General features: G+C 57.4%; 3 protein-coding genes across 5 annotated transcripts in view; 2 read left to right on the top strand and 1 right to left on the bottom strand.

Annotated features, from left to right (window-relative positions):
• The window catches only part of SLC38A10 (solute carrier family 38 member 10), a 31302-nt gene extending 8750 nt beyond the window's left edge, over positions 1-22552 (top strand). The window contains exons 6-16 of one of the 3 annotated variants that reach the window (XM_021414735.1): positions 325-449; positions 2956-3058; positions 3399-3581; positions 5500-5611; positions 5773-5879; positions 10380-10533; positions 15599-15769; positions 16014-16481; positions 17044-17166; positions 18750-18929; positions 19262-22552. In XM_021414735.1, coding sequence (XP_021270410.1) covers positions 325-449; positions 2956-3058; positions 3399-3581; positions 5500-5611; positions 5773-5879; positions 10380-10533; positions 15599-15769; positions 16014-16481; positions 17044-17166; positions 18750-18929; positions 19262-20421 — 2886 coding nt within the window. In that variant the 3' untranslated portion in view covers positions 20422-22552. Of the gene's footprint in view, positions 1-324; positions 450-2955; positions 3059-3398; positions 3582-5499; positions 5612-5772; positions 5880-10379; positions 10534-15598; positions 15770-16013; positions 16482-17042; positions 17167-18749; positions 18930-19261 lie in introns of all 3 variants that reach the window. The other 2 variants (XM_021414737.1, XM_021414736.1) reach the window with 2 other exon arrangements.
• NDUFAF8 (NADH:ubiquinone oxidoreductase complex assembly factor 8) lies at positions 22557-23173 on the bottom strand. The gene is made up of 3 exons (XM_021414739.1): positions 23014-23173; positions 22823-22933; positions 22557-22742 (listed from the first exon to the last, which is right to left on the bottom strand). Exons 1-3 carry the CDS (start codon positions 23092-23094, stop codon positions 22725-22727), a joined length of 210 nt encoding a protein of 69 aa, XP_021270414.1. The 5' UTR covers positions 23095-23173; the 3' UTR covers positions 22557-22724.
• TEPSIN (TEPSIN, adaptor related protein complex 4 accessory protein) lies at positions 23451-27645 on the top strand. Its single transcript, XM_021414738.1, has 13 exons — positions 23451-23573; positions 23891-23963; positions 24052-24143; positions 24229-24322; positions 24462-24529; positions 24650-24728; positions 24967-25038; positions 25145-25345; positions 25454-25628; positions 25880-25993; positions 26155-26233; positions 26370-26504; positions 26796-27645. Exons 1-13 carry the CDS (start codon positions 23532-23534, stop codon positions 27285-27287), a joined length of 1716 nt encoding a protein of 571 aa, XP_021270413.1. The 5' UTR covers positions 23451-23531; the 3' UTR covers positions 27288-27645.

Genomic DNA, 27776 nt, shown 5'->3' with positions numbered 1-27776 from the left:
TGCAAAGGAAGTTTCTGGGAACAGTAAGTCTCACGGTTAGATGTGTCACTGGACACGGTTCCACTCCCGTGCGTGCTGTGATGCCTGATGGCATCAAACCAGGGGGACTGCCATGAAATGCACCCGGTGCCCACGGTAGCATGGGGCCTGGTGAGGTTGCTGGGAGCACTATCAAAGTGTGTGGGTGGGGTGAGGGATGGGGGGATCTGAGAGCAGGCCGTGGTGCAGCAGGCACTGCTCTCACCCAGCTGCCACGCGCTGCCTTGCATCCCAGTGCTGGCATTCCTGCTGGATCTTAACCCCTTTTCCTTCTCTTGGCTGCAGATTGTGCTGTCGTCCTTCAAGCATGGCCTCTTCAGCGGGCAGTGGCTGCAGCAAGTTAGTTACACGCGCTGGGAGGGCATTTTTCGCTGCATCCCCATCTTTGGCATGTCTTTTGCCTGTCAGTCGTAAGTACCCACCCTTCCCACTCCTGGCAGTTGTGGTGTGCAGGGAGATTTTGTGAGAGCAGAGGGTCGTAAGGATCTGGTTTCCTCTTTTATTTAAATCGAAGTATTTTACAGCCTGCAGAAGTACAGCATCTCTCTCAGTTGTGACCTTTTTTGTTAGCTGGGTTGGGGAGGAAGCTGTGTTTCACTTGGGAGTTATTGTACTTAGTCAACGTAAGATCATTTGGGCCAAACAGCTCCTCAGAGTAATACACGTTGCTTCTGGGGCAGCTACATAAGCAATGGATTTCCCCTGTTTCTTGCAGAGAATGAATCAGCCCCAGGGAGGGCAGTGGGGCTGCGTGCTCCCAAGGGCCCCTGCAGGGCAGTGTGCGCCCTCTGCTTCCCCAAATCTCTTTGCAAATACACAGAAGAGGACCGCAGAGTCACTGACTTTGGATAGCTGTTGCATGTTTCCAGTTACCTGCTCTTAACAAGGCTTTCCTTTGGCACGGGGGAGGGCAGGGTGACAGCAGCCTATTTTCACATTTCTAGCTGCATTACCTTCTGCACCAAAATGGCAAGTGAGCAATACGTGCCTGGCCAGAATAGTAACAGGCTTTAAATAGAAACATAAATCCAAATGTGGACACGGAAAAGACCATCCTCATTTGGAAGGCTGGCAGAGCTGGGCTTTCCCCCCTGTAGTTCTAGCAAACGGGTAGCATGCCAACAGCAAATGAATGTGACAGATAAAATTTGTTCAGACTGCTGTGTTTACACCCACACGCACGATCCAAATCATCGTCTTCCACTTATGGGCTCCCTTGGCAGCTCGGTCCCCACCCGAGCACGCTCCAGCCTTGCTGATAATGTCTCCATTACAACTGGCGAGGGGAGCTGTGTTCTTGTACAGCTTTGCCCTGTTCGCATTTTAAAGGTTTTAAAAATTCCTGTTGTTTTTTGTATGGTAGCCACACAGGACCCAGCACAGTTCTGCTGGGAGTTGGAAATGCGGGGAAATCATTTGGTCTAGAGCAGCGTGCACGTACCTAAATATAGACTCCATCACAGCACTTACGTGGCAAGCCAAACCGAAAGCAATGTGTTTTTTCCAAGCGTCAGGGCAATGTGTTGCTCCAGCCCAGGCAGTCCTGATGAGAGTGTTCTTCTCAGCTGGATAGGTCTGATGTTGCTGTACCTCTGAATCACCTTTTAAAAAATACACAATTCTGACTAAAAACAAAACTCCCTCCCCTTCTGCATGTGAATGCAGCATACGGCAAGGAAAAATAAAGGCAGTATTATAGTACCTTGAAAAACTGACCTTAATTGACTTGGGAGTTTGATCCCCTTGGCTCTTTTAAAGCTGGCCTGTTGCTGCTGAGCTCGCAAAGTGGGTCACTGCTCCACAGGTGTGCAGCATGGAAATCTGCTTCGGGGCTGAGGATGGAACACGAGGACTTGGGGCTCCCTGTGCTGCAGCCTCCTTGTGTCACCGAGCCCTGCGGCGGTGGCAGGAGGGCTCTGCGGGAGGAAACCCCTGATTTCTGCGAGTGGTTCTTCTGCTGAAAGTGGGAATGGGACAAGTCAGCCCTCACTGCCCCTGTGAGCATCAGTCCCTGTAGGCAGCTGGCACCGTGTCCAGGGGAGCTGTGTGAGGCAGTCCCTGCAGCACAGGGGTATGCTTGGTTCCCCATGCGGACGCTTGGCTCCCTTCGTGCAGAGCTCTTTGAAGTTAAGGGATTTAGGGTTAAGGATTCTGCTGCTCGGCCTGACACGCTTTCTGCTCGTGGCTTTTTGCCCACTGGAGCTGGGGATACCCTCTTCCATCTCACTGGGTGCTCCCCCCTCCTCTTGATTACTGCAGTAACACAAAGCCAGGATGTAGCCACTTGAATTCAAGTAACCAGACGTTAACGAGTTGCTAAAATATGCATCTGATGTCAAAAAGTGCATTCCACATGCTTTCTAAATCTGTAAGTACCCCGCATCCCATGCAGTCAGCGCTCCCCGCTTTCCATGAACTGAGCTCCAGCAGCAGCACCGAAATATGACAGGCACTGTGTTTGGTTCTGTTTGTTTAACTTCTCATGTAGACAGTACGATGCTCTAACCTTCTTCCTGCTTTTACTTTGTAAACACTGCGTTACTTTAATTATCAGTGCCGAGAGCTCCAAGAACAATAATCTCAGTGCGCTGCCTGGCCTGGTGCCACTGGTGTTCAGTGGAGCAAACGGCCATTAATTTTGCAACGCTTTTGAACCAAAATGTTTACATCACACGTTTAGCTCCACGTGGTGGGGTGGGGAGAGCAGGAATATTTTTGCAACACTTAGAGTCATGAGTGTTCTGCAATCTCTTGGCATTAGCAGTATAAATTGTGGAATAGCAGTGAATGTTTATGCTCCATAGGGGGAAGGTGTCAGGGAGGCTTTGCTGCTGGGCTGAGGCGGGGAATGCGCTCGAGTTTGGTTTTTTCCCTCTCTCTAGAAACTTTCCTCAAATAATTTACCCTTTTCAACAGTCAGGTCTTGCCTACCTATGATAGCTTGGATGAGCCGTCCGTTAAAATCATGAGCTCCATCTTTGCTTCTTCCCTAAACGTGGTCACCACCTTTTACATTACGGTAAGAAACTTCCCCTTCTCTTTCCTTGCCAGAAGTCACGCTCTGGATGGGCAACGGGGACGATGACTTGTCTCCAGATGGGGCTGGCTTCTCCTTATCTGTATTTATTCTGAAAGATGCTTTGCTGAAAGCAAAATGAAACGGGGAAAGATGCCTCAGTTCTGGGGGGGTGTTGCAGCCCAGGGCCTCCAGAAGGTTCCCTGTGGAGGTGGCCCCACACTCCTTCCTTGGCATGTCCTCACTCCTGGGGGGTCGTTGCCCCCCACCCTTTTGCAAAGAGCAGCTGTGCATGTGCTTTGGAGTCCAACCTCCCCTGCTCACCTCCCCTCCTGCCGGACAGGTGGGCTTCTTTGGCTACGTGAGTTACACCGAAGCCATTGCTGGGAACGTCCTCATGAACTTCCCTTCCAACCTTGTGACGGAGATGATCCGAGTGGGATTCATGATGTCGGTAGCTGTGGGGTTCCCGATGATGATTCTCCCATGCAGACAGGCACTGAACACCCTTCTCTTTGAGCAGCAGGTAAGACCCTCTTGTGTGGCCAGGAGCAACTGGCTGCCTTGGTGTGCGCCTTGGGAACTTGCTTTTTGAAGGGCTCCTGTCTCTGTTTGGCTTCTGCTGTTGGCTGCTGAGCTGAGCTGCAATTGTGCCTCGGTTCTATGGGGCTGCACTGACGATGGCGTGTTTCTGAGTCATGGGTGGGCACTGCTGCCCGGAGGGACAAACACTCAGCTCCCACTGCACGTGTTAAGTGCCTGCTGTGTGGTAACGGTGCAGCAGGAGGCCAATGGCAGTCTGTGCGTTCTGCTGTGCTGAGTGGTTAATCCGTGGTGCTTTGAGGTTCCTGTCCTCTCTGTGGAGGAATTCCGTGGGCAGCAGTGCGAGGGCTGTGAGCCTGGGGCCTGCCCTGCTCTGTTGCCCCTCAGCTCACGTGGCTGCTGCTTTCCTGCTCGGCTCTCACGTAGAAGTGTTGCATGGTTCAGTGCTGAGGTGGTTCTCCCCTTCACAAAGGAGAAATGTGCTTTTGGAAACAGAGGAGCCTCCTTATTTCCTGCTGCTCCAGCTGGCATCCTTTTGCTGGCCAACTCAATCTCACTTTGCATTTAGCTCGAGCTTCTGTTCCTGGCCTCAGAGCCTAGCCTCATTTCTTCTGTGTGCCTGCTCATTTCTGCTCTTTTACTATTATTCCCATCTTCCCACCTTGTCAATAGCTCCCTGAGTGCAGCCTTCTCCTCTCGGGGTTCAGATGTCCCCTTCTCAATGTCTCCCTGGCCGTGTTGTGCCAACGTGGCGCGGAGCTGCGGTGCAGCACAGCCCTCTCCTCTCCCACACGTTCACCTTTCCCAGGGTCAGATCTTCAGACAGCCGCTGTGACTATAGTTGGTCTGTCTGATTTAGACTGTGAGTCCCTTGTGGCAGTAGCGTGTTCTCCTCTGTGTATTGTACAGCACTAAGCATGCCGATGGTATTCAGTAAATAACAGTAAGAGATTGTGGGAATGTTCTGAGGCCTTTGTGTATCTGCATAAATAGAAACCTCTTAGGGCAGGAAATAAAACTCGAGCAATTTATAGCTCTAAATCCTGCCACTTCTGCCTGTGAGAAGCCCCCGGCTCTTTTCTCACGTTGGGAGAGTCTGAGGATGGGGGAGGCTGTTGGAGCGAGGCAGCGGACGTGGAGGGCTGGAAGTGCTGGGGAAGCCTCGCTTCTCCCCTGGGCTCCCGATGTGTCGCTTTGCTTTTGTGTCCCATCTGTGTGCCCAGGAACACGGGGACCTGCTGGCTCTTGGGGGCACGTGGGTCTGTGGCATCCTGTGCTTTCCACACCTCCTGGTCGGGGAACGTGGGCTGGGACAGGAAATGGAGGGTGTCTGGAAACCTTCCAGCATCGGCAGCTCCCCCGCAGCTCTGCTCATCCTCTGCGGCCCAGCTGGGGTGTCTTCCGTCACGTCGGAGGAGCCGGCCCACGCTCTGCAGTGCGGTGGGAATAGCCCTGCTCCCGGAGGTGCTAGGGATGCCTCGGTGCAGCAAAACCAGAGCTCTCCCCAGTGCCCACTTTCCCTCCTGCCTTCTCAGCTGCGCCTGTTTCTCATGCCCTCGGCCTTGGGGCCGCTCACAGCAGCATCACTGGCAGAAAGATTCGGATACAGCTGTGCAGTTCACATGTGGGGCAGGATGGAAACAGCAGCTTTGGCTGCGTGCCTCCCGTCAGTCTCGTTTTGAAGGTTCAGATGCAGTCGCATATTAAAACTACTTGACTACATCTAGCTGCCCCCCCATCTCTGCAGAGATCACAGCACTGGGGACGAAACTGCCCCTGTTCAGCCTGTGTGGCCCCTTTCACGCCATTGGCAGAGCATGAGGGGTGATTGCCTCAGATCTGAGCAGGTGTGCAAGAGGGGCTCGGTTCATTCTCTCCCCTTCCCACCTTTTCTCTTCCAGCAAAAAGATGGCACCTTTGCTGCTGGGGGTTACATGCCCCCACTTCGCTTTAAAGCCCTGACGCTGGCTGTCGTGTTTGGAACCATGATAGGAGGCATCATGATCCCGAATGGTGAGTGAGGGGTTTGGGGAAAGGGCTGCTCAGTGCTCGTTTTTCCTGGCTCTGCTGGGTAGGATGGCTGGGCTTGTACTGCAGGCAGCTGCCAAGTGCTGCTGCGCTCGCAGTCCTGGAAGAGAAAGGCTCTGCTGACTCCTCTTGTTCTTCTTTGCCAGTGGAAACAGTCCTGGGCCTGACAGGTGCTACGATGGGAAGCCTGATTTGTTTCATCTGCCCAGCTCTTATTTACAAGAAGATCCACAAGAATGCACTTTGTTCACAGGTCAGTGGTGATACTGCTTGACATCCCCCTAAGCCCTCTGCAGAGCTCGGGAACAGTGTTGATGTGGCTGCAGGAGGGCAGCTGCTCAGTGCTCCCTGCTGCAGCCGCTTGTTGCAGGTGGGACTGTTCTGCTCGGAGCTCAGGGAGCTGGCTCAGTGCGTGGTTGCCCCATTTTGCACAGTGGCTCTTTATATCCCTCTAAGCAGCGAGCAAAGCTTTCATTTGCTGCGTAAAATGCTGCCTCCAGTCTGCCTTCTGATGCACTTCAGGCTCTGTATGCACAGACTGGGGAATCCAGGCAGCCCATAAAACCTTACATCTCAGCCTACCTGGGCTGGGTAAAATAAACAGGGCTCCTCAGCGATGTGGTTCTTGCTGCTGACCTACAGCTCTCTGGTCTCAACCAAAATAATAATAAAAAGGAACACACACGTAGAGGTGTTGCTTCAGGAATTGATTTTTAAAAGATTGGGGTCGTTCAGAGGCTATTAAAAGTTGAGCTTTTCCTTTTGCTCCAGTTTGAATTGGCCTCCTCGGGGACTGAAACAAAGTGGCTCTTTGCTGGGCTTGATCTCTCTGGTTCTGCAAGTACTGTGCTTTTATGGGGTCAAAATTAACATGCTTTGTTTTTTTTCTAACAATGACTGAATCCACGGCCTTTTAGCAGGCCTGTGCCCCAGCATCACCAGTCACGACAGCGCTGGTCTGGGAATAAGGTTTTCGGCAAACTGCGGAGTCAGCAGAGGGAGAGCAAGAATTTCTGTGGGTCCTACAGAACTAATGGCTTTTTCTGAGTTTAATGACTTGTGGGTTTGCAAACGTATGTGAAGCTTTTAAGCAGGGTGCATTTTTTTCTTTCCCCGTGCTTTCTCTGACGCAAGGAAATAGTCCAACTTTCCAGCTTTCACTCTGAATTCTGACACTTTGGTTCTAACTTCTTTGACTGAAACCCCAAGCAGGAGTCTGAATGCCAGCCTGGATTTTTCAGGGAAACAAAGAGCACTTTCAAGTATTGCTTTCTATTCTGGCTGAGCCAGAACGTTTCTCTGCAGTGCCTTGAAACTGCACTCAGGGTGTGCTGAGCTCTCTGGCTGCCCAAGGCGACTCTCAGCTGCCCGCAGTTGAACGCTGGGGCTCTTACAATGCGTGACCTGAAATGCCGCCCGCAGGACTGGAGAAGATGTTCGTCCTGCAGAAATCCCACAGAGGAATAAGGGCTTATCTGAAGCATCAGCCCCCAGGTTACCCTGGCATTTGAAGAGGCTGCTAGCAAGCTGTCCAGCCTTCTCTTGAATGATCCATGGCCTGTCAAGTTCGCATACTTGCTTTGACCGATGCTCTGAAGTGCTGCAGCAAGGGCACACCTGTCCTCAGGAACGTGCTTGGCTGCATAGCACTCCGTGCCTCGGCTCTGGGAGCTGAGGCCGGGGCCCACCCTCTCCTTGTCCCTCCAGGCCTTCTGCAGAGACTCATTTATTCATTCCCCGGAGCTCTTTCTTTGGTCTCCTCCTTCATTCCTGCTTCCTTTGATCCAGGCGCTGCACTCCATCAAAATGTGCTCCTGTGAAAAGTAGCAGTCTGAGGGGAGAAGGAGCCGCCCTGGGCAGAGCTGTCTCTCCCCACTTTTCCCTGCCTGAACAATTTATGTGCACGTTCTGCCTCCCCACCTCCACCTTCCTGAACTTGCTTCTCCAAAGCAGCAGATCTCAAATCCAGCTCTTTGACTTGCCGTATTATCCGGACTCTTGCAGTATTTCCTCTGCACGTGTTGGGCCAGCTCTGGCTTCCAACAAGGACCAGCACCGAGCAGCTGGCAGTACTGGAATTGGGTTTTGCAGAGCTGGGAAAGTGGTGCCAACTTAGGGTGTGATACAGCACTGAAAGCAGCGATGAGGGCTGCGGGGCGAGCGGGCAGTCCCAGACCTTGACTTCTGCCACCCAGCTGTGAATTGTCACAGCCAACGTCCAGGTTGGGAGAGAGCAGTGACAGCAAGGCGGGGGAGTTAAAAAGCTCGAAGTGAGCCCTGTGGGGCTGTGAGTGAGCCGGGGAGGGATGTCACGTCCCCTTGCTTGCAGCACATTCCTGTGACGGCGCAGCTCAGTGTCCCGCTGCCCCGGGGAGGATTGGCAGAACGCTGCCGAAGGTCGCGCTCAGGTCTGTAAACACAGCGTTGAACTTCCAGCAGGAAGGTGTTGGCTTCCCGGTGTTGACACAAGCGTGTGTCTGAGAGGCCCCTCCTCGGGAGGCCACGCTACTGCTGTCCCACTTAGGGAAGAGGAGCTGCAGAGGCTGCTTGGGTCAGGCAGTGCCGCCTGCTCGCTGCTGCCTGGCGGGAGGTTCCCCTCGCTGCTTTGGGCGGGTGCTGTGCCTCGCTGTGACGGCAGAGGAGCCGGGGAGGGACACGGCTCTGCATTCCTTTGCACTTACGGCGTCCCTCGGTGCGCGGTGTCCAAAACAACGCAGGTCAGGAGATGTCGTCACTTGAGGCAAATGCGGCTCTTGCTTCCCGCTGCTGGCTCAGGCGTGGTCAGAGGAGATGCTCTGAGCTAATGACACTTCTGTACAAAGTTCGAGCTCTCTTCTGGGAGGAAGCACGGCCAAGAGAAAGCAACCAGCAGAGGAAACGGACGTGTAAACTTCCTTCTTCTGAATTCCTGGCCAGGACACCGTGCTGCTCTCGGGACATGGGTGCTTGTCGAGCTGAGCTGTGAGCAGTGGGAGGCTGCGGCTGCAGGGATGTGGCTCCTGCACAGAGTTCATGTCCAGGAGCCCTTCGGTGGCTCCCAGGTTCCCCTCTCAGAGGATTTGGGGAGATTCTCCCAGTGGGACCAGCTGGTGGCTCAGCTGCTCTGCACCGCTGCCCCTCTGCTTCTTCCACTTTCTTCACCCCAATGCATTGGGTGGTTTCTGCCTGTGCTCTTTCTTGAGCTGCCACTGAGTCCTTGCAGCCCGTGCTGCTGTTCCTGTGACTGCCAGAGGTTGGTCCTGGTGGTCCCTTGAGCACCAACTCCCTCCCTGTTATTTTTTTTGCACGCCATAGGTATCTCAGTGGAATTGAGATGAATTACGGATCTCCGCTCTGGTCTGCAGCATTCTTGGGCTGGGTGAGGACGGAGGCGTGGGGCGGCCCGGCCTCTGGGAAGCTCCCAGATGAGCTCCAAATGTTGAACAATCAGAGGGGTTTAAATCCACAGCATTCAAGCCTGTGGTTCCCTACTAAGATAAGAAACAACAAAAACCCTTTTAAAACCCGTCGTGATTTCAGCCGTTTCCTACGGTTTCCCTTTTCTCCCACATTGCTCCCAGTTCCTGTGGCACCAGAATACATCCTCCTGGTGGAAATGCTCTTCCTCTCTGCTGTTGTTTCTGGAGGACGCCGGCACAGCCGCGTTTCTGCCAGGGCCGTGGGTTGTGCGAGGGGGGGGAAGCGGAGGGCAGGGACCTGCCGGCTGCTCCCGGCCCGCAGGATGTCTGCTCTTTGTGCACGGGGCCGGGGGCAGACCTTGCTTCTGTTTCCTTTGCAGCCCCTCTAAGATGTGGCCTCTGCTCCCTGGCCGCGCTGCTGATCCCTTTTCCTTCCGAAGGCGTCTCCTGGGCGCTGACCACGCTGACCCCACTTCTGCAGCGAGGGGGAGCCCAGCGCCAGCCCCATCTCTCCCCTTGGACTTCACCTTTCTATTGTGGGCTCCCCCTTTTATTTCCCATCTTCTCCCTCCTCCGGTCGCCCGTGGCTGGCTCCCCAGTGGCCATTTCTGCTTTTTCTCACGCTGAGCTGCATCCTCTTGTTGTGCCTCTTGTTAACTGTGGTGTACATGCTGCAGGATGAGGATTCTGGGGTGTAAGGCAGGGATGAGCCCTTTCTGAGTTAGAGAAATTCTTTATGGAGTCTTTCCCTTCGCAGGATCCGGGTTCTGTCTTGCTGTATTTCTTCTCTTTGGTCTCAGCTTTCTGACTTACTTCTTAGCAGCTTCTTCCTAGCTTCTACCCCATTCGTAGAGCATTAGCCACCAGGATTGTGCGTGGACATCATCTTGCATTCAAAGATAAGAATTTTTGAACAGTTCCCTAGAAATCATTCTGGCCTGCGGACGGGCCGGGCACCTCTGCTCTCAGCCAGAGCCAACTGCACAGTGTTGCAGTGTGGCTGCTGAAAGCACTAGGCAATGTGCCCGTGCAGCTGGACTCCTGTCCACCACGTGCATTTCTCTATTCTGATGCCCTGTCCACCTCCTCTTGAATGCTTCTGATACAGGGCTTGTCTTTTTCAACAGCTTCCAGCATCTGAAACTCTCACTTTGCGTCTCTCCATCCAAATACAAGCAAACCTCTGCCACGAGCAACTGTTTCCTTTTCACCTCTTCCATTTCTCCTCAGCTCTCTCTTATTGACATGGGTAATTGCACTGAGCTTTGAGTTGTTTGGAGACCCTGTTTGCATGCAAAATGCTGTGCAGTGCCATTTGCTTTGCTGTGTTAACTGGAGTTGTTGCCCATGTGCAGATCATCCTGTGGATCGGCCTGGGAATGCTGATCATCAGCACCTACACCACCTTGTCTGCCACTGAGGACACGCCGGGGAAGACCGAAGTGGTGGGCATGGAGCACCTCGAAAGAGAGGAGGACAGGATCGACCAGGACGCTGTCAAACTCCCAGGTATGTGGCTGCTTGAGTCATGCTTCCAGCCCTGCTCCCAGCTCTCCCTGTGGTGGGCACTGGGTAATTTCCAGGCAGCTCCCTGCAGGTTATCCCAAGGAAGGCTGTGCTTCCTGGAATGCTGGCTGGGAGCTCCCATGATCCCTTTGGGAAGGACAGGCAGGGAGTGGGGCTGGGGTCCCCTTGTGGGAACAGAGTGTGGATGTCCCCACGGGGTGACCAGCGTGGTACAAGGACAGCCTGGTGCTGGCTGACCGGGGCTGCTCCCAGCACGCTGCCAGCACATCGTGCTCCCCAGAACGAGCCATTCTCTGAGCTCAAAGGTATGTAAATTTACGGGCACTGACTTTTTTTGGTTGTGAGGTTATAAATTTGGATTCGGATTTAGCTCTGACAAAGCCCTTGATTATGCCTCGGCTTTGTTTACGGGTCCACGTTATTTATTATTTGTTTACCGTGGCCGTTGATGGAATTACGGCCAAACCTCCCTTCCCCAGCTGCAGGCTGGCCTCGCAAGGCCACGGCGAGCAGGTGTCTCCTGACCCCGTGCTGCCCCTCCTCTGTGCCTGCGTCCTGTTTCTTTCTTTTATTTTTGCTCCATTCTGCTCAAGCTTTTTGTTCTTTTGGGGGCCTTGAAATATCCTCGCCGAGATTGAGAACGGAAGCGAGAGAAGGGCTGTCTCTTCTGGAGCTTATCCTCCCTCCCGGTTGTTGGCCGCGTTCCTGCTGAGCAGCTCTGAGCGTCTCCGACAGCGGTGCTGCCGCGATAACATTCACTGCTGGGTCGCTGCGTCCCTGGCAGCCGAGGGGTTTTCTGCCTCCGCGCTCACATCTCACCCGAGATGCGTACTCCTTCCCAGGCGCTGTGCTGCCCGTGAACTCCGAGCAAAAGATGCTCTCAATCCCTTAATCGTGCGCACTCAGCGGGGCTGGGAGGAGGGATGCGATTGAATTCTTCCGTCTCGGTTAATTTCGGAGCAGTAATGGCCAAAGAACAGCTGCTCGTTTCAGGAGGAGTCGCTAATGACACGCGTGCTTGTGGCTGGGAGGATAAAAGAAGTCCCATAAAAGACGGTGTCCGCTGGAGCTGCTCAATCTCTTTGCCGCTGCTTCCCCATACGAAGCAGCGTGGGGAGCTGCACTCAGTGGTTGCGCGGTGCGGTGCCTGGCGGCTGCCCTGCTATACCCACACTGCTCCGAGCTCAGCAGTGTCTGCACCGCCTGGGGCTGCTGCTGGGTTGTGTCAGAGAATCAGAAGCACGGCGTGGTTGGCTTGGAAGGGACCTTGAAAATCATTGAGTTCCAAAACCCGTGCCGTAGGCTGTCCCCCACCAGCTCAGGCTGCCCAGGGCCCATCCATGGCCTCGGGCACCTCCAGGTGCCCACACTTCTCAGGGCAGCAGTGCCGGGGCCTCACTGGCCCCTGGGTAAAGAATTCCCTCCCAGTACCGGGCAGCCCCTGGCGCTGGGGACGCACAGCTCTGCCTGTCCCCATGCGGGAGCCGCGGCCGCGCGCCGTCTGCCTGCTGCTGTCAGTGTGCAGGGGGAGCTTTATGGGCCCCTTTGATGTTGCACAGCCCAGAACTGTGCAGACTTTCATTAAAGCCCTGCCCTGTGGGCCCTGGGATTATGAATATTAGAACATTGCCCTTTTATGTGAACACGTATTGACCGGCGAGCTCTGAATAGTGTTTTTACTAACGACACCCAAGTGCCCATTACAGCCCCAGCCTGTATTGCTTGAGGTTTACTGTCAGCAGCTCTTCGGGAAAGGTATAAAACCCCTTTCAGAAGCGTTCGGCTGCACCATGCAGCGTGTGCACGGATGGTAAAAGGTTGCTAAGCTGCCTGTGGAAGCTCATGAAGGCAATTATCCATTAGGAGGAGGGGGGGGGAGAAAAAAAAAAAAAAGCTAATTAGGCAATTTCTCTCTGTATTTGAAAGCACCCTAGAGGGTCTCATGGGGCGGATTAAGATTTTGTAATATTTTTCAGCTCCTTACTCCACTGCTGCTGCTTCGCTCCCTGCCTCTCGCTTTGTGCAACGTCGGTAACAAAGCCCCGATTCACGCCGTGACGCAACGCGCCCTTTCCCCGCCGCACCGGGAGCCCCACACACCCCATACCCTGTGGGTACGGGTGGCACCGGGCTGCCCGCCCGGATGCTTTGCATTGCGTTGACCCCAAAAAAAGCCCATCCCGGTGCAGCTCCGCCGGCGGCGGTGGCTGCGTTGTTTGCCGGAGTGGCCCCGAACATGTGCGAGCCGTGGATTATGCACAGCCCCTAATCGCTGTAGGAACAGCTTGATGCTGCTGCTGCAGCTCTCCCCGGTGCTTTGTGCGAGCGAGCTTTTAATAGTGCCTGTGACACAGAAAAGGAACTATCAGCCTCCCGTAATTTGGGTTCGTTTTTACTGCTGGTGCGTCAGGAGACAACTGTGAACTAATTTCAGGGATGCCATTTGATAACCTTGTGAAATCTGCCACTGTTTCAGCCGCCGGGGGGGAGCTCTCGCGGGCGCCGCTTGGCCGGGGGTCGGTGCCTGCGTGGCTCCTGTGAGCCCAGGGCTGTGTGGGGCAGCCCCACTCCGTTCCTTCCCCCGGGGCTCAGCGGGTTCTGGAGGACCGGTTTGCTCCCATCCCTCTGTCCCCACTTTTCTCCTATTATCCACTTGCGAAATGGGGCTGCTCCGTTTTGCTGGGCTGAAGTTCAGGCAGGCAGCGCTGTGTCCCAGCGCCGCTGTCACCGAGGGGTGCTGCTCCCCAGCTCCTCGTGCTGCGCCCGCTCCCTTCCCCCTGTCCCCAAGAAGGATGCACGCGGGGTGCGTGGGTGCAGGATCCAACACGGTCACTGCTGCGGTGGACGAGAGCGCTGCGAAAACCACGTGAGGAGGGATTTAATGCCTTTCTGGGACCGCTGCTCCCATCCGAAGCAGGAGCAGGGGGAAGGGAAGCTTTTAGGCTGCTAATCATGAAATTTTATTGCAGCCTGGAGAGGCTGCTGGCAAACCACAACACATCGGCGCGCACACGCGCTCACAAATCAGCTGCAGAAAGCCCCGGCGGCCCCCCCACGTCCGTGAGCGCGAGCGGAGCTGTGCTGCGGGTGAGCCCTGCGCGGGGCCAGGCACGTTGCTGTAAGCCGAGGAGCTTTTATAGCCTCTCAGCCTTTGCCTGTAAAGTCCAACGCCGCTCATAAAACATTAAGAGGCACAGCATTACTGTAACGCTCTCCAAAGGGACCTGAAGGGCGACTAGACAGTTAGAGTGATTATTACACATCCTGAGCAAAATTGTTCTCTGCAAACCGCATACAGCCCCTTATAGATTTCCATGCAGCGTGAGAGGCCGTTAATTCACGCCCCGATGATGAACTTAATTTTGTTTCCTGCTGAGCAAATGACGGCTTAGAGGCAACTTTGTCTTATTATGGCATGGAGACTTTGGGTTTTGTTTGTGTTTTGTTTTTCTTTCTGCCTTTCCCCGCATTGTTTTCGGAGCGCGGACCGTGGGAGCCCTCTCCTGATTTACGACGGAGCTGCTGCAGCCGCGGGGCTGCTTCCACCTGCTGCAGTGCTGGGTACGGCGCTGCGGGCACTGCGCCCGCTCTGCCTTAACTCCTCTCCTTCCCCTCAGTGTGCACAGCTTCCTTCTCTCCCCAGATTTTCCTTTTTTTTCTTTTTTCCCCTCGAACCTCCTCTTGCGTTATGGCCGCCCCGCTCGTGATTTCCTTCTGCGTTTGCAGCGCTCTGCTGCTCTGATTTCATCCGCAACGCAGTTTTCCCCGTACGCAGCCATCTCCCCGCTCCGTGAACCAATGAACGTCGCCTTTCCTCCAATAGAGTCCATAACATTTTGCTGAGGGGCCAGGATTTTGCTGGGAACATCGGCGGGAGCAGCGCCGAGCACCTCCCTGCATGGCCCCGCATCCTGCTGCTTCCCAGGGCACGCATCCAGCAGCGGGCACCGGTCCCTGCCCTCGGCGTGGTCCTGCACGGAGCATCCTGCCCCGAACGCTGAGCCCTGGGGAGTCCCACCATGGAGGCGGACCCGGGTTTCTCAGAACACCCACGTCCCTTCCTCCCACCCTCGCTGCTGAACGTGGCCGGGGCAGAGCTCGGGGCCAAGGACTCCAGGTTTCTGGCTGAGCCCTGTGCGCTTCTGGCACAGCTCCTTCTGGGCCAGGATTTGGCCTTTTTCTTCCCCAGCTTGGGTAAGGCCCACGCAGCTGAAGTTGTGGCAATCACTTCTTTCCCATGAGTTCATCTTGTAATAAATCGCACCAGCCCTGTGGAGGGGGAGGAGAAAATTGAAAGATGTTTATAGAATTAATTCCCCAAAGGAAATCGCATGGGGGAGGGCAGAAGGGGGGGGGAGAGAGTTGGGAATTTTTTTTGTTACAGAAGACGATTTTTTTTTTTCTTTTTTCAGTTTGTTGGATGGAAAAAAATCTGCAGTTCAACTTCAGTGCTGGGAAACAATTCTGTTTCCTCTTCTGCTTCTATCCTAGGGAGCAGAATGCTCCTGGGTCCCAGCGCCGTTATCTCCCAGCACCTTGGTCTTTCCCACAGGTCCCCACATCCCCTGGGGCTTTGTCCTCATGGTTGTTCCATTGTGCTCTCCAAAACCTGCTGCTCTCTTCCCTCCCCTTCCAGAGGAACGGCAGGGCTGGGGAAATGCTCTCGCACCAAAATGAAAATTGAAAGGGATACCTCACAAAACAGGCACGGAGTTGCTCTGCGGTGCGCTCCCAGCATTGGGCGGGCGCTGGGGGCTGCGCTGGGCCCCCCCCGGGTCCCCTGTGCTCACAGCCCTGCAGCGGGCAGCCCAGGCGGATGCTACCATCTGGCGGCTCAGGCTCGCAGCAGCTCAGGCTCCGCGCTGCTGCACTGGGGAAACAGGCAGCGAGCAGAACAAAGCCCCGGCCCCGCTTCGCTGGCGCTGGGGGAAATAGAGCTGCCACGAGGAGCAGGGCTGCTGCGGGCACGGCAACCGCCTGGGTGCTGCTGGGGGGTTGTGGGTGCGGCCGTGGGTAACCCCTTCCACTAACAGTGCTGCGTTTCCAGAGCAGAACCCGGCGGTGGAGGAGGCGGAGGATGACCGCCATAAACCAAAACTGCTGGATGAGAAGGAGGAGATGGAGCAGCCACAAATCAAAGTGCCCATGGAGGTACCCGAGAGAGATGAGGAGAGAGGAAAGCCAGAGGAGAAAGTGCAGCTGGACCGGCCCGACCAAGGTAAGGAGGAATGTGGGGAAAGGCCATCAGTTCTGGGGCTGCTTTGGGTAAAGGTCCTGATCTCTGCTGGTTACCTGGTGGGCTGAAGATAGTGCACTGTTTGATGCTCTTGGGGCTTGTTATGAGCATAGTCTCTTGATGAAGGACCAAATGCGGGGGGGGCAGTGGGTACCTAGGGACGGCCATGCATGCTGTGAGCCTGCACGGGGCAGCCAAGCCCTGACCCTGCTGCCATATGCTCTAGGCATCGCCCTGCCCATGGGGGAAGCACATCGGCACGAGCCGCCCATCCCGCACGACGAAGTGGTGGTGGACATGGGGCGGGAGCGCGAGGACTCTGACGAGAACAAGCAGGCGCTCGGAGGAGCCGAAGGGAACGCGCCGAAGGCAGCACCACGGGAGCCGGCTGAGCTGCATCCCCGGGAAGAGGCACAAGGGAAAGAAGCGATCGCTGAGAACCAAGCGCAGGGAGGGACTGAGAAACCTGTAAAGAATCTGAAGAACGCCCCGGAGGTGAGCGTGCCGAAGGATGGCCGGCCGCCGTACAGAGAGCAGGAGCCAGGCAGAGCAGCGCCGGATGCCGAGGCTCGAGCTGCCGTGCCGCCCGGTGAGAAGAATGCTGAGGCTGCAGGTGATGGGGAGAAACTGAAGCTGCAGTTCCCCAGGAAGGCGGAGGAGGTGGTGAAGTCCCTGGAGAAGGAGGCAGACCCCGGTAAGCTCCCTCTGCGTGGCCCTGATCAAATCCTCTGGTCCTGTAATGTGCCCCCAGTGACCGGGCAGTGTCCTTGCTCCAGCCTCCAGCCCGGTGTTTCCTTCTAATTTCACGAGATGAGCGCGTGAGCGTGCACAGCCCCTTCAGCAGCTGCTGGCAGAAAGGAGGAATCTGGTGGCTTTGACAGCTACTGTAATATCTGTCAAACAGTTGTTCGCCAGCCTGCTAAATGTCAGGTGCCGTGCTGTTCCTGCGCGTCTCCCAGCTCACTGGGGATGGGGAGCTGGGAGATCTTGACAGGTAACACATTGCTAAGTGCCCGTCTGAAAGTGACTTAGAGCCATTTGTGCATTTTAATTGGCTGAGGTAGTTAGCACTGGCTCGCTGCCACGAGTCTATAAGATTGTTAAATATTTTTTTTTTTTTTTTATTACTTCCCTTGCAGTCATCAGGTTGAATATAAACTGTGCTGGCACGGGCAGGGACAATGTGATGCGGAGTCACTGTAGAGAACTGCAAGCTCCTCCCCGATGCCAGCGCCTGTTGGTTTGTTTGTCTGCAGGTGAGAAGCCAGAGCTGCCCCTCCCAGAGCGCGTGGAGCCAGCTCAGCCCCAGCAGCTGGAGCAGAGGGAGAGCCGGAACGGCGAGGACAGGCAAGCGGAGAACGCAGAGAGCAAGCTGGAGGGTGAGTGCAGGACGTGGGCTGCCAGTGCAGGATTAGGATTCCTCTGCAGGAGGAACGTGCCAGCGCTGCCGGGCCTGGCTGTGCTGAGCACATAGCTTCGGGCCAGAGTCACCTCGGCGACGGCAGCAATTAGTGCCTGTCTGCAGCTGACGCCTCCGGCGGAGGTTGGCACGTTTGCGGAGGAGTCCCTGGCACGGCGAGGCCGGCGCGAGGCCGTGAGTCACGGCTGCTCCCCAGCTTCCTGCTCCAGTGCCAGCAGCGCTGACTCGATCCCAGCACGGCCAGCGTAAGGCCGTTCGGTTTCTGCGAAACGCAGGCAGAGCTGGGCGCCCTGCAGGGTGGGGAGCCCGGGGTGCCCCCTGCGTGGGGCCACGATCCCACCTGGCACCGCGCTGCGACCCCGGGGCTGCGCTGCCCTCGGCGGGGTGAGCCCGAGCGCTTTGCTTTTATGGCCGTGGATGTTTTGATGAGGAGCGCCTGTTAGAGCCCAACCCAAGCGCTGGCTGAGGTCTGCTTCCCGACATCAAAGGGAGCTGGGAGGCAGCGCAGCCTTTGTTTGCGGGGAAGAGGTGTGCCACACAAACACTGGAGCTCCGCGTGTTTGCGAAGCTCTCGGCCAGAAACGCTTTGATTTGGTGTTAAAGCTTCGCCTGCGCTCAACCCAACTGTTCCCATGCTGCGCTGGGACCGGCGGGCTCGGAAGGGGAGATGGCAGAAATGCTTTCATTGTTTATTTTGAACAAACTGTGAAAAATAAACAGATCGTGAGGAGTCAATTGTGCTCTGAAAGGCCGTGCCCCCCCTCACAGCCCGACATTCTGCAGCGCAGTGAGAGGGGAATTCCAGAGGCCCTTGGCTAATAGCACTGTAACGTGAACTGGAAATACTTCTCCTTAATCACTTTGTGGGTGATTAGCGGGACAGGGGTAGGCGGTGTGTGCTGGGAAGGGATTAACGTGAGCAGCATCCCGTTCTAATTTAGATGGCGTTTTACAAGCTATTAATTTTGACATTATTTCCTTTGGGGCATAATGCTTGAGAAACACTTCGAGTTTGGGAAAAAAGCTGCTGGCTGGTGCGGGAGGCGAGTGCCACACACCCGTGCTCTGAGGATAGGATACGTCCAGTGGCTCCGGAGAGGAAGGCAGCAGCAGTGCAGCCCTGGGACCATTTTGTGCGTGTCGTGGAGCTCGCAGCGAGTGAATCAACCTGAGTCATTGCCGTTTGGCACGAGAGGCACTCTGCTTTGTGTAACTCGCTCCGTGGGGTCTCGCCGGTGGGCAGGATTCCCGGTCCCAGCGCTTGGAGCTGCTGCCTGGCTCTGTGCTTGCAGCCTGCCATGGAGCTGCACGCAGGCTGCTCAGCCCCCTGCTGCCACGTGGGACGTGGCCCTCCCGCAGCCAGAGCCGTGCAGGGTCGTGCCATGGCGTTTCCTGCTGGGGAGGGCTGGGGGCCGGCTCATCCAGCAGCGTTTGCAGACCAAGACTTTCCTGCTGAGGAAATCCACTGTAGTCCCTCCAGCGCTGAGAGGTGAGTAGTGAGGCTTTGGGGTCATGGATTTTTTTCTTTTTTTCTGTTTCTAGAAGCGGAGCAGTCAAAATTGCTTGATCATGCCATGCTGCTGCAGGTGATCAAAGAACAGCAGGTGCAGCAGAAACAGCTACTCGACCAGCAGGCAAAGCTGCTGGCTGTGATTGAAGAGCAGCACAAGGAGATCCACCAGCAAAGGCAGGAGGAGGGAGGAGAGGAGAAGCCAAAACAAGGTAAGGAAACCACTGGGGAGCATAAGCCCTCTGTGAGCTGGTCACTGCTCAGAGCAGCTCCAAAATCAGGCTGGGAGAGATCCAGGTCCCTCCAGCACATGGCAAAATTCAGTCTGCAGCAAGCCATTCCTGACTGTGTCTAACTCTGAGCTCCAAGGTGGGGAGCCCCTGTGCAGACATAATGCTCGTGCTCATGTCTCACCCTGTTTCCCCACCTGGCCCTTGGTGGTGATCTCCTTCTTCAGTCCCGTGTTGTGCAGAACATGGTGGGAGAAGGGAATTTATCGCTCTCTGAAAGAAAAACATTGTACATATCGGTTTTTCTTCTGCAGCAGAAATGCAACAGGAGCCTGCTGTGCCTCTCTCCAAGAGTAAGGAGGAAGAGAGCCTAGGAGCTAAGCAAGAAGCTGCTGCAAAGCTACTCGGTAAAGAGCCACCGCAGCACCCTGTGCCGGGCGCGGGCAGGCAGCCCGCTGAGTCAGCTGAGCAGCGCAGGGTGACAGCAGGAAGGCTGGAGGAGGCTGGGCACAGGCGTGAGATTCCTGGGGTTCCTCCCAAGGAGCGGAAGGTGCCACAACAGGAGATTGACAGAGCTGTTAGAAATGCCGCAGAGAACTGGGATCTCCTTCATGGAGATGCCCAACGTGTTCCAGCAGCCAGAAACCACCTAGAAAAGAAGCCCTTGGCCGAGGATGCAGGAGGAGGTCATGAAGCCAAAGCTGGAAGAGACGTCCACGAGAATTCCCTGAAAGCTGTGGAAGCAGCTACAGTTCCTATCCAAAGAGAACAGCTGGGGGCTGCCAAAGTTCAGGGAGTAGCAGGAAAGAGTCTGGAAAGAGACTCGGGAATAGACCTTAAAGCCAAAGCAGTGAGTCAGGTGGAGTCTAAAGACCTGGCAGTTGCACTGGACTCCTTGAGTAAACTGAACATGGCAGGGAGTGAGCAGCACCTACGGGATCATCTGAGAGCTGCAGATGCTGAAGGGGCTGACAAACAGCAGCCGGCCTCGCGGGGGGACCTGGCCAGCAAAGGGCAGGCGAAGGAAGAGGATCCTCAGGAGAAGGTGGTGGCTGTGGCCCAGGACCCTCAGGGAGAGCTCCAGGGCAAGCAGCGGCACGCGGTCGGAGGGCTGGCAAATGATGCTGAGAAGAAACCGAGCCCTGAGAACGCTGCCGCCCGAAAGCTGGAGAAAGGAGCGGCCATCCCAGGGGACCAGAAGCAGGATCACGACGTCAAACCCAACCGGGACCTGAAACTGCAGGTGGACCTGGACCTGAGGCGGAGGAGACGCGACCTGCTGCCTCGCGAGGAGGAGGAGGAAGCTGCGCAGGGGGCTGGGGTCTTCATTGGCCTCAACCCCCTTCCAGATGTGAAAGTGAACGACCTGCGCAGCGCTCTGGAGACACGCTTGAACCAAGTGGCGGAGGGAGCGCAGCAGGTGGTCCACAGCCGGCAGATCAAGCAGATGGCGGAGGCGGACGGGAGCATGTGAGAGGGTGGCTGCACGCCGTGGGTGGCTGAGGGTGTTGGCCGCGGGTGCGAGGCTGGCAGGCTCCACGGGGGAGGCTGCAGCTCTCTGAGCCAGCTGTGTGCTGTTGGATGCAGCGTGCGATCCGCGGGGTCTCCTGGAACTGCGAGTGCTCGGCGGGCTCCCGGAGTCCCTGCAGGGTCACACCTCCCCTGCGTGCCTGCAGGGAGCTGAGGAGGTGACAACCATGAAAGCGAAGCTCCCGCTGTCCTCTGGCTTTCAGAGGTTGCCACTGAACTTGGTTCCCTGCCAGCTTTCAGGGGCTGTTTTCAACATCTTGTTCATATCAAATTGCCTTCTCCCTCCAGCTCTCAGCTCCCCCTTCAGAGCCGAGGAGTCTGTCTGTGAGGTTCCCCTGCCTGCTTGGAGAGGCTTCTCTGGGTTTCTCCACCCAGTCTGCTCTGGGCTTTGCGGCAGGGGTCTGGGGCTGCAGGAGCAGAACTGGGGAGAGATGCCCGACTTGTGAAGGGTTTCGTTCTGGAGCAGCACCAAGGCAGATTGAGTTGAGGACAGGCTTAGCTAATTGCTTTGGTGTTTCTCTTGAAATGGGAGCTGTTAGTCTTGCATGTTTAGGAGATAGTTGTGGTTTAGGAACCTAGTTTAGTAGAAATGCTGCCTTAAACGGGCACAACCGCTGCTGTTGTGCTGCCTCTACTCCCAGGGATTTAATTGGTTGGCCACACACTAGCAATAATGACGAGCTCTGCTCTCTCTTCACCCTCTCTGGATGCTCGCACTCTCATCTCTGCTCTCAAGCTTGATTTCTCCAGTCCAAAGTGCATTTCAAAGCTCAACGCGGGGGCTGCAGACTGCCCCCCTTCTCCAGCTCGATTTTTCTGCAAGAGGCGACTAATTTAGGAACAAAACACGTGGCTTAAAAGGGCGGACTCGAGGGGCTTGGCTCAAGTGTACCTACCTCTTCTCTGTAACTCGATGGAGCTGTTTGTTTTGTGTGTTCTTCCCAGCCTCGTTCCATGCTGTGTTTTACAGCCATAGATGTCCATAGATGTCCCTGAAAATGTGTTTTATGGGCAAGGAAGGGAAGAGCTCTGGCTTGTTGCAGGCTCCCAGACAGTGGTTCATCCCATTGTTTTTTATTTGTACATCCTGACTTGCGAATGTAAGAAATCAAATCCCAAAGCTCACACTAGAACGGCTGATGTTTCCCAGCCTGGAGTCTACAGACCTCATCACTGTGGTGGTTTTTATATCAGTATCTCAGAAGTGTCTTTGGTAAACTAGCCTCATTGAGTTTGTGCGCAGTGGGACCTCCTGGAGGACAGGGCGTTACCAGGCCCACAGACCAGCACGCTGTTTTGTAACTGGGCCTTGGCTGCGTCGCTCCTGTCTGCTCCAGCAGCCAGAGACTGCTGTGTGCCTGGGACGTGCGCCTGTTGCTTGAAGGATGTCAAGTTAAAATGGCACAGAGACACAGAGCAACAGCCGCGACTCAGCCCCACTTCTTCACCACGCCGCTTCCCTGTGCGTCTCCTTGTGACTGCCGTAGCCTTAACCCTCAGGACTTCATTGTACAAGTGAGCTTCTCCATCACGCTGTCTTAAAGCACAAACCCAGGAGCCCTGCACCACAGGGATTGGGCAAGGCAAGGGCTCCCGAGCACATTTCTTGATGTGAGAGCCTGCAGCGTGGGGATGTGCTTTGTCATCCCCTGCAGCACTGAGCAGCCTTTCTATAGGAGGAGGAGCCTTCCCTTCGCACACCTTGCTGTGTGCTGGGTCAACCCCGGGCTCTCCCATCCCACAGCAAGGCAAGGATGCGCTCCAGCCCTGCAACGGTGATGTGGATTTGGTGGCTCTCCCATCCTGGAGCAGGACGAGGACGCGCTCCTGCCCTGTGGTGGTGGTGTGGATTTGGTGACGTGGATTTGTTGCTGAATGTCTCTGTGGCGTTGTGGATTTGTTGGCGTCGTCTCCGTGAACACAAAGGACCAAAGATGCTATGACATTCCCCAGCAGCCCGGGAGGGACAGCACAGTCCCCGCATGGCCTCTCCTTGCCAGGGACCGTTTGTACCGGGTCTGGAGGGACTGGTGGGAGACTGAGCTGTGCAGATCAATAAAATAAGCTGAAGCATTTGTATCTGATTTTACTTTTTTAATAAATGGGCAGTGGTTCCCACACAGGCACTGCTGAGTGGGGAAAAGCTTCTGCGTGGAAGGGAAGGAGCCTGGGGCCGGGGCCATAATGCCGGCCAAGCCCGAGTTCCATCCCCCCACTCTGCAGCTGCAGTCGCCACTGTCACCTCTGTCACTTGTTCGCCGCCGCCTGCAGAGGGAACCGAGTGAGCGCTGTTGCCGGTACTCGCCCCACCCGGAACCCCTCTGGGGCAGCACCCCCGGGCCTACCGCGCGGGCGAAACACTCCTGCAAGGCCTGGAACTCCCTCAAGCAGACGTCCCGCCGTAGCTCCGAGCTTCCAGCGGAGGCCGCGGCCACGCAGCGCCCGTAAGCCGAGGCCTAAAGCGGGGAAAGAACCAGGATTACCAAGGCCTACCGAGGTTTCTGGGTCACCGAGAATGCTCCCGGCCCGGCCCCACCTGCTCCCTGCAATCCGCCAGCAGTGCGGGGAAGCGCCGCAGCCGCGCTCGAGCCCGGAGCCAAACGCCTCTGCCCGACATCGCCTCACACTACGGGCGCCGCCATGATGGCGGAAGAGCTGTTGGCCGCCCCGCCTGCTCATTCACGTGCCCGCCTCCTCGGCGTCTTGATAGGGAGAAAGCTGCGTCTGTCAGTGCTCTGCTTGCTCGGATTGGCTAGAGCGGGCTGCCGAGAGCGTGGGTTGGCTGCGCACAACACCCGCCTCCTGACCGGCTTCTGATTGGTCGCTCGCCAGGGATAGCTCTGATTGGCGAAGAGGCCAGTTGTTTACTTCCCGTTTCCCGCCCCTTTGCTGCCGGCGTCAGCCGCGGAGTCCGCTTCCGCCCGGAGCTCCGCCCCTCCTGGCTGCTGACTGGCTGATCCGGTGCGCCTTGCACTCTCATTGGTGCGTCGCGTTTTCCGGGGGGAGGAACCTCGAGGCCGCACTGGGGCCGGGCGGGATCTGAGCTGGACTGTCATGGCGGTGCCGTTGCGGGACCGGCTGTGCTTCCTGAGCCGGGTACGGGCCGTGCCGGGGCGGGGGGCGGCGGGAGGGGAGGGGGGCTGCCTGGGGACGTGACGTCACTCCGCCCGTCGTGATGTCATTGCCGCACCCCTCACCTATCCCCGTACAGTACCGGGTCTCCTCCGCCCAACCACCACCGGGCCCCTCTCTTTGCACCGCGAGGCCTTCACCGCCGGGTGACGTGATGTCACCAGGAGGGACGTGACGTCACCGTGGGGACGTGACGCCACCAGTTCTCCCCTGGGGTGGTGGTGGTGGGGGTTCCGTAGGGCCCTTTAGCAGCGCTGGGCCCTCACCATTCCTACCCCCAGCTGCCGGTGCTGCTGCGCGGCACCGCGGACGAGGAGGGGCCGTGCCCTGGGTTCGTGCTGGAGGAGATCAGCAGTATCCTTTGGGGGGGCTGGGGCCGGGCGGGTGTGGTGGGGAGTGGGCCCCGTGACAGCGCGAGATCCATCCCTAACACGCGGCCCAGAGATCTCTCGTGAGTCGGCAGGCAGCAGCCAGTGCCTGCTGGAGTTCCTGCTGGGCCGGTTGCGCAGCGGCTCCTGCCACGTCAAGCTGAAGGTATGGCATTGCTGCGGGCTGGGGGCAGTGGCAGAGCTGTGGGGTGGACACCTCACCCCAATCTTGGACCCCAATCCCCCATCAGGTGCTGAAGATCCTGCAGCACACGTGTGCCCAGGGCTCGCCCCAGTTCCTCTTGCAGCTGAGGAGGAACGCCGCCTTCATCCGGGAGGCTGCAGGTAATGGGGTGAGGAGTAGCGCAGGGGGCAGGGGGGGCTCTGTGGGGTGCTCCCGTGGCTCTACAGAAGAGCCTGGCACAGCTCCTGCCCTGGCCAAGGCCAGGTTCAGCCCCAGCCTGCCCAGCCTCATGCCTTGCAGCATTCACTGGGCCCCCAGACCCTCTCCACGGCAACAGCTTGAACCAGAAGGTCCGGGCTGCTGCGCAGGTGAGTACTGACCCCATTACCTCCATGCCTGGGCACTGCTGTGGAGGCTGGAGCAGCTCCCGCTCCCTGTGCCTGGTGCTCCCCAGATCTCTCTGCTCAAGCCTTCCTTTCTCCTGGCAGGACTTGGCCAGCATTCTCTTCTCGGATGCTGTGCTTCCAACAGTTGCCGCGCTGCCTGCCCGTCCCCTGCCTCCTGCAGGTAAGTGCAGGCCATGCTGTACCCCCAGCTCCAGTGCCTGGCTATGGTCCTGTCTCCTTTTACTGCTCGCTGGTGCACTGGGGCCTACAGCTCTGCCTGGAACAGGCTGAGGAGATTGTGTTGGAGGGAGAATTGTGCCCAGGGGAACAGAGGGACAGGCTTCCTGGGGAAGGAACAGCAGTGAGGGGAGACCCAAAATGCCTCTGCTCTTTCTGACTGTGCATTGTACCTTCACTAGGCATGGGTTCCAAATCCAGCCCCTGCAGCTCTATGCAAGGATTTGGCTTCACTAGTGAGAGAGGTGGCTCTGGTAAGTGCCATCTGCAACCCTTGCTGGGCACTGCCCTCACCCTGCATGGATGCTGCCCTCCGGAGCCCGGCGGCTCTCGGCTTCCCAAGGCTCTTCCCACCCTCAGCAGGTGAAGCCTTGCTCAGCACCATCCAGCGAGCAGCTGAAGCGGTGGCCAATGCTGTGCTTCCCTCACCGGAGGGACCCCGAACTCGCTGTGGGGAGCTCCATGAGGATGCCTACCAGCCCGTGACAGCTCCTTCTCCTGCCAGGAGCTTGGCCAGCTCCACCAACCCACCAGCAGCCACTGCAGCTCACAGTGCCCGAGGTGTGTCTCCCACTGCCTGAGCTGTCCACCCCTCTGTGTTTTGGGGTGGTTTGGTCTCCTCCTGGGGCCAGCATGTCACTCTCCAGTTTGCTGTTGCTGTCCCTGCAGTGAGCCACCACCCAGGGCTGGCGGGCGGCGGCTGGGAGGAGGCGGACAGCGGGCACAGCTCCCAGAACTCCTCGCAGGAGAATGGTGACCTGAGCCGCACCTCGGACACCTACAGCAAGTCAGGCAGTGACAGCCACTCGGGGGCCAGCCGGGAGCTGGTGAGCGGGGCCGAGAGGTAAGAATGGGGAACAAGGCATACTTCTATTGCTCCGAGTTCTTTTGAGATGGTTTCTCCATCTGCAAGGTGCCCTTTCTTTCCACACCATGAATATTTTCCATCCCCTGGAGCTAATGGGCTCTGTTCTTCAGGGGATGTTTGTCCTCCTGGCCTGGGCAGCCCTCAGCCAGACAGAGCTGACTCTGCAAGGACACCGCATGCACAGGAGGGAGCAGGGCTGTCCCCATCGCTGTGCTTTCTCTGTGCAGGGTGGATGCTGACAGCCTGGGTGATTGCCTGCGGGAGGTGAGCCTGGTGTCAGCACTGACCCAGGGTGCCAGGGTCTTCCTGACCAGGGAGGAGGCACAGCACTTCCTCAAGGAGTAAGTGCCCGAGGTGGACGCTCCCCAGCAGTATGGGTGTCTGTGGTGTGGGCTCGGTGGGGCCCACTTGTGTAAGCCCCACTTGCTCTGCTGGCCCTGGCTACAGGGCCAAAGTGCTTGTGGGGTGCTGCATGTGTCCATAACTGCTGTCCGTGTGTCAGGTGTGGGCTGCTGAACTGCGAGGTGGTGCTGGAGCTGCTCAGTCGGGCCCTGGAGGACCCCAGCGACAGCGTCCGCATGGTGAGTGCCCACAGGGCTGCTGCTGGTTTGCACCTGTCATGGGGGGCTGCAGGCTCAGGAGGGACAGGGGAAGAAGCTCTGCTGAGCTTGGAGATTCTGGTGCCTGCCACCCTGCTCAACTCTCGCCTCCCCACAGCGGTCCATGAGCGCCATCTCATCCCTCATGTGCTCCGACCTGCTGGCTCTGGACCAGATCTTTGCAGGGACACGACAGCACCTGCAGCAGCTCAGCCAAGGCAGCCCGGGTCCTGTGGCCAACCGAGCAACCAAGGTGACTCCCGGGACATCCCCATGATTCCTCTCCAGCTTGCGGTGCCCCTGGGGGCTATTACCCTGTCTCTGGGAGCATCCGTTGCTGCCAGCCCTTGGAGTTGGTTCTGTGCATGCCGCAGATGGGCAGTAATTGTGTGCTGGCGTTGTACTGCTGCTCCCAGAGCCCGTGGACCCTTCTGCCCTGAGGGCAGGCACTGATGCCCAGGTCACGGGTCCCTGGGAGAAGGAGGTGGAGCCAAGCCTCTCATACTCCCATGCTCACTGTGCCCTGTTCTGCCTCTCCTTCCAGATCCTGCGGCAGTTCGAGGCTCTGTGCAGAGGCCGCCCGTCCCCCAAAACCTCACGCCCACGCTCAGCTCCATCTACACTCACCGAGGGCTCGGCCCCATGCACTGGGGACCTGCTGACGGACATCCCACCCCTCCCCGGTGAGAGCATCCTCCAGCCCCTGAGCGCACCCACGCTCTCTGGCACTCCACCAGCCATCAGGGCAGAGCCGGGATTGGAAGCGGAGCCCTGGGAGCAGCCCGGCCCCACGGCGGTGCCTGTCCCGCACGGACAGGAGGCAGCGAGCAGGCTGGGGGGGGACGTGGGCACGACGGCAGTGCCCGCCCGCAGCCTGTCCCTGTTTGCTGGCATGGAGCTGGTGGCACCGCCGGGCACAGCGCTCGCCCCGCGCTCACCGCCTGCGGAGCCGCGGACGTTGCCACAGCCCCAGGACGACACCGTGCCTGCTCAGAGCGACACAGAGCCCTCAGCCTTCTCCTTCCTCAATGCGTAGCTGCTCCTGGGCTCCTGCGGGGCTGCGGGCAATGGCTGTGGGGCTCGGCGTGGGCTTCCCACAAGCGAGCAGCCCTATGGAGGTGAGGGCAATGGGGCTGCACCTGGGCGCTGCCAAGGAGCTGTAGGTGTGAAATGGGGCCGGTGGCAGCGCTGGAAGGAGACTGTCACTGTCTTCCCCTTCTGGGAAGGGAGGTGGCCCGGCCTGGCCCGTGGGGCTCCGCACTGCGGGTCCCGGTGCTCCTGGGGTCGGGGACGGCCCCGAGTCGGAAGCAGGGTCAGAGCTGGAGGGGTCGCGCTGCGGTGATGCTGGTACGGCCGCAGCCAGAAAGCACCAATAAACCTGAGCCCGGATGGGACCTGCGGCTGCCTCTGAGTGGTTGCTGGGGCCTCGGCCCTCACAATCCCCGTCCCGCAGCTCCTTTGGACCCGCACCCCGCGCACCACACACGGCGCCGGACCCCGCGGACCCCCAGGCCCCGCCCACTCC

This window comes from Numida meleagris, chromosome 17, assembly GCF_002078875.1.
Source record: "Numida meleagris isolate 19003 breed g44 Domestic line chromosome 17, NumMel1.0, whole genome shotgun sequence".
NCBI lineage: Eukaryota > Metazoa > Chordata > Aves > Galliformes > Numididae > Numida > Numida meleagris.
Note: the sequence above shows the minus strand (reverse complement) of the source record. Positions and strands in the feature narration are given on the sequence as shown.

Coding starts and splice junctions, on each gene's coding strand:
- TEPSIN (XM_021414738.1), top strand. CDS start 23,532: ATGGCGGTGCCGTTGCGGGACCGGCTGTGCTTCCTGAGCCGG. Junction 24,729..24,966: donor CCGTCCCCTGCCTCCTGCAG/GTAAGTGCAGGC, acceptor TACCTTCACTAG/GCATGGGTTCCAAATCCAGC. Junction 26,234..26,369: donor CCAGCGACAGCGTCCGCATG/GTGAGTGCCCAC, acceptor GCCTCCCCACAG/CGGTCCATGAGCGCCATCTC.
- NDUFAF8 (XM_021414739.1), bottom strand. CDS start 23,094: ATGTCGGGCAGAGGCGTTTGGCTCCGGGCTCGAGCGCGGCTGCGGCGC. Junction 22,934..23,013: donor TGGCGGATTGCAGGGAGCAG/GTGGGGCCGGGC, acceptor TCCCCGCTTTAG/GCCTCGGCTTACGGGCGCTG.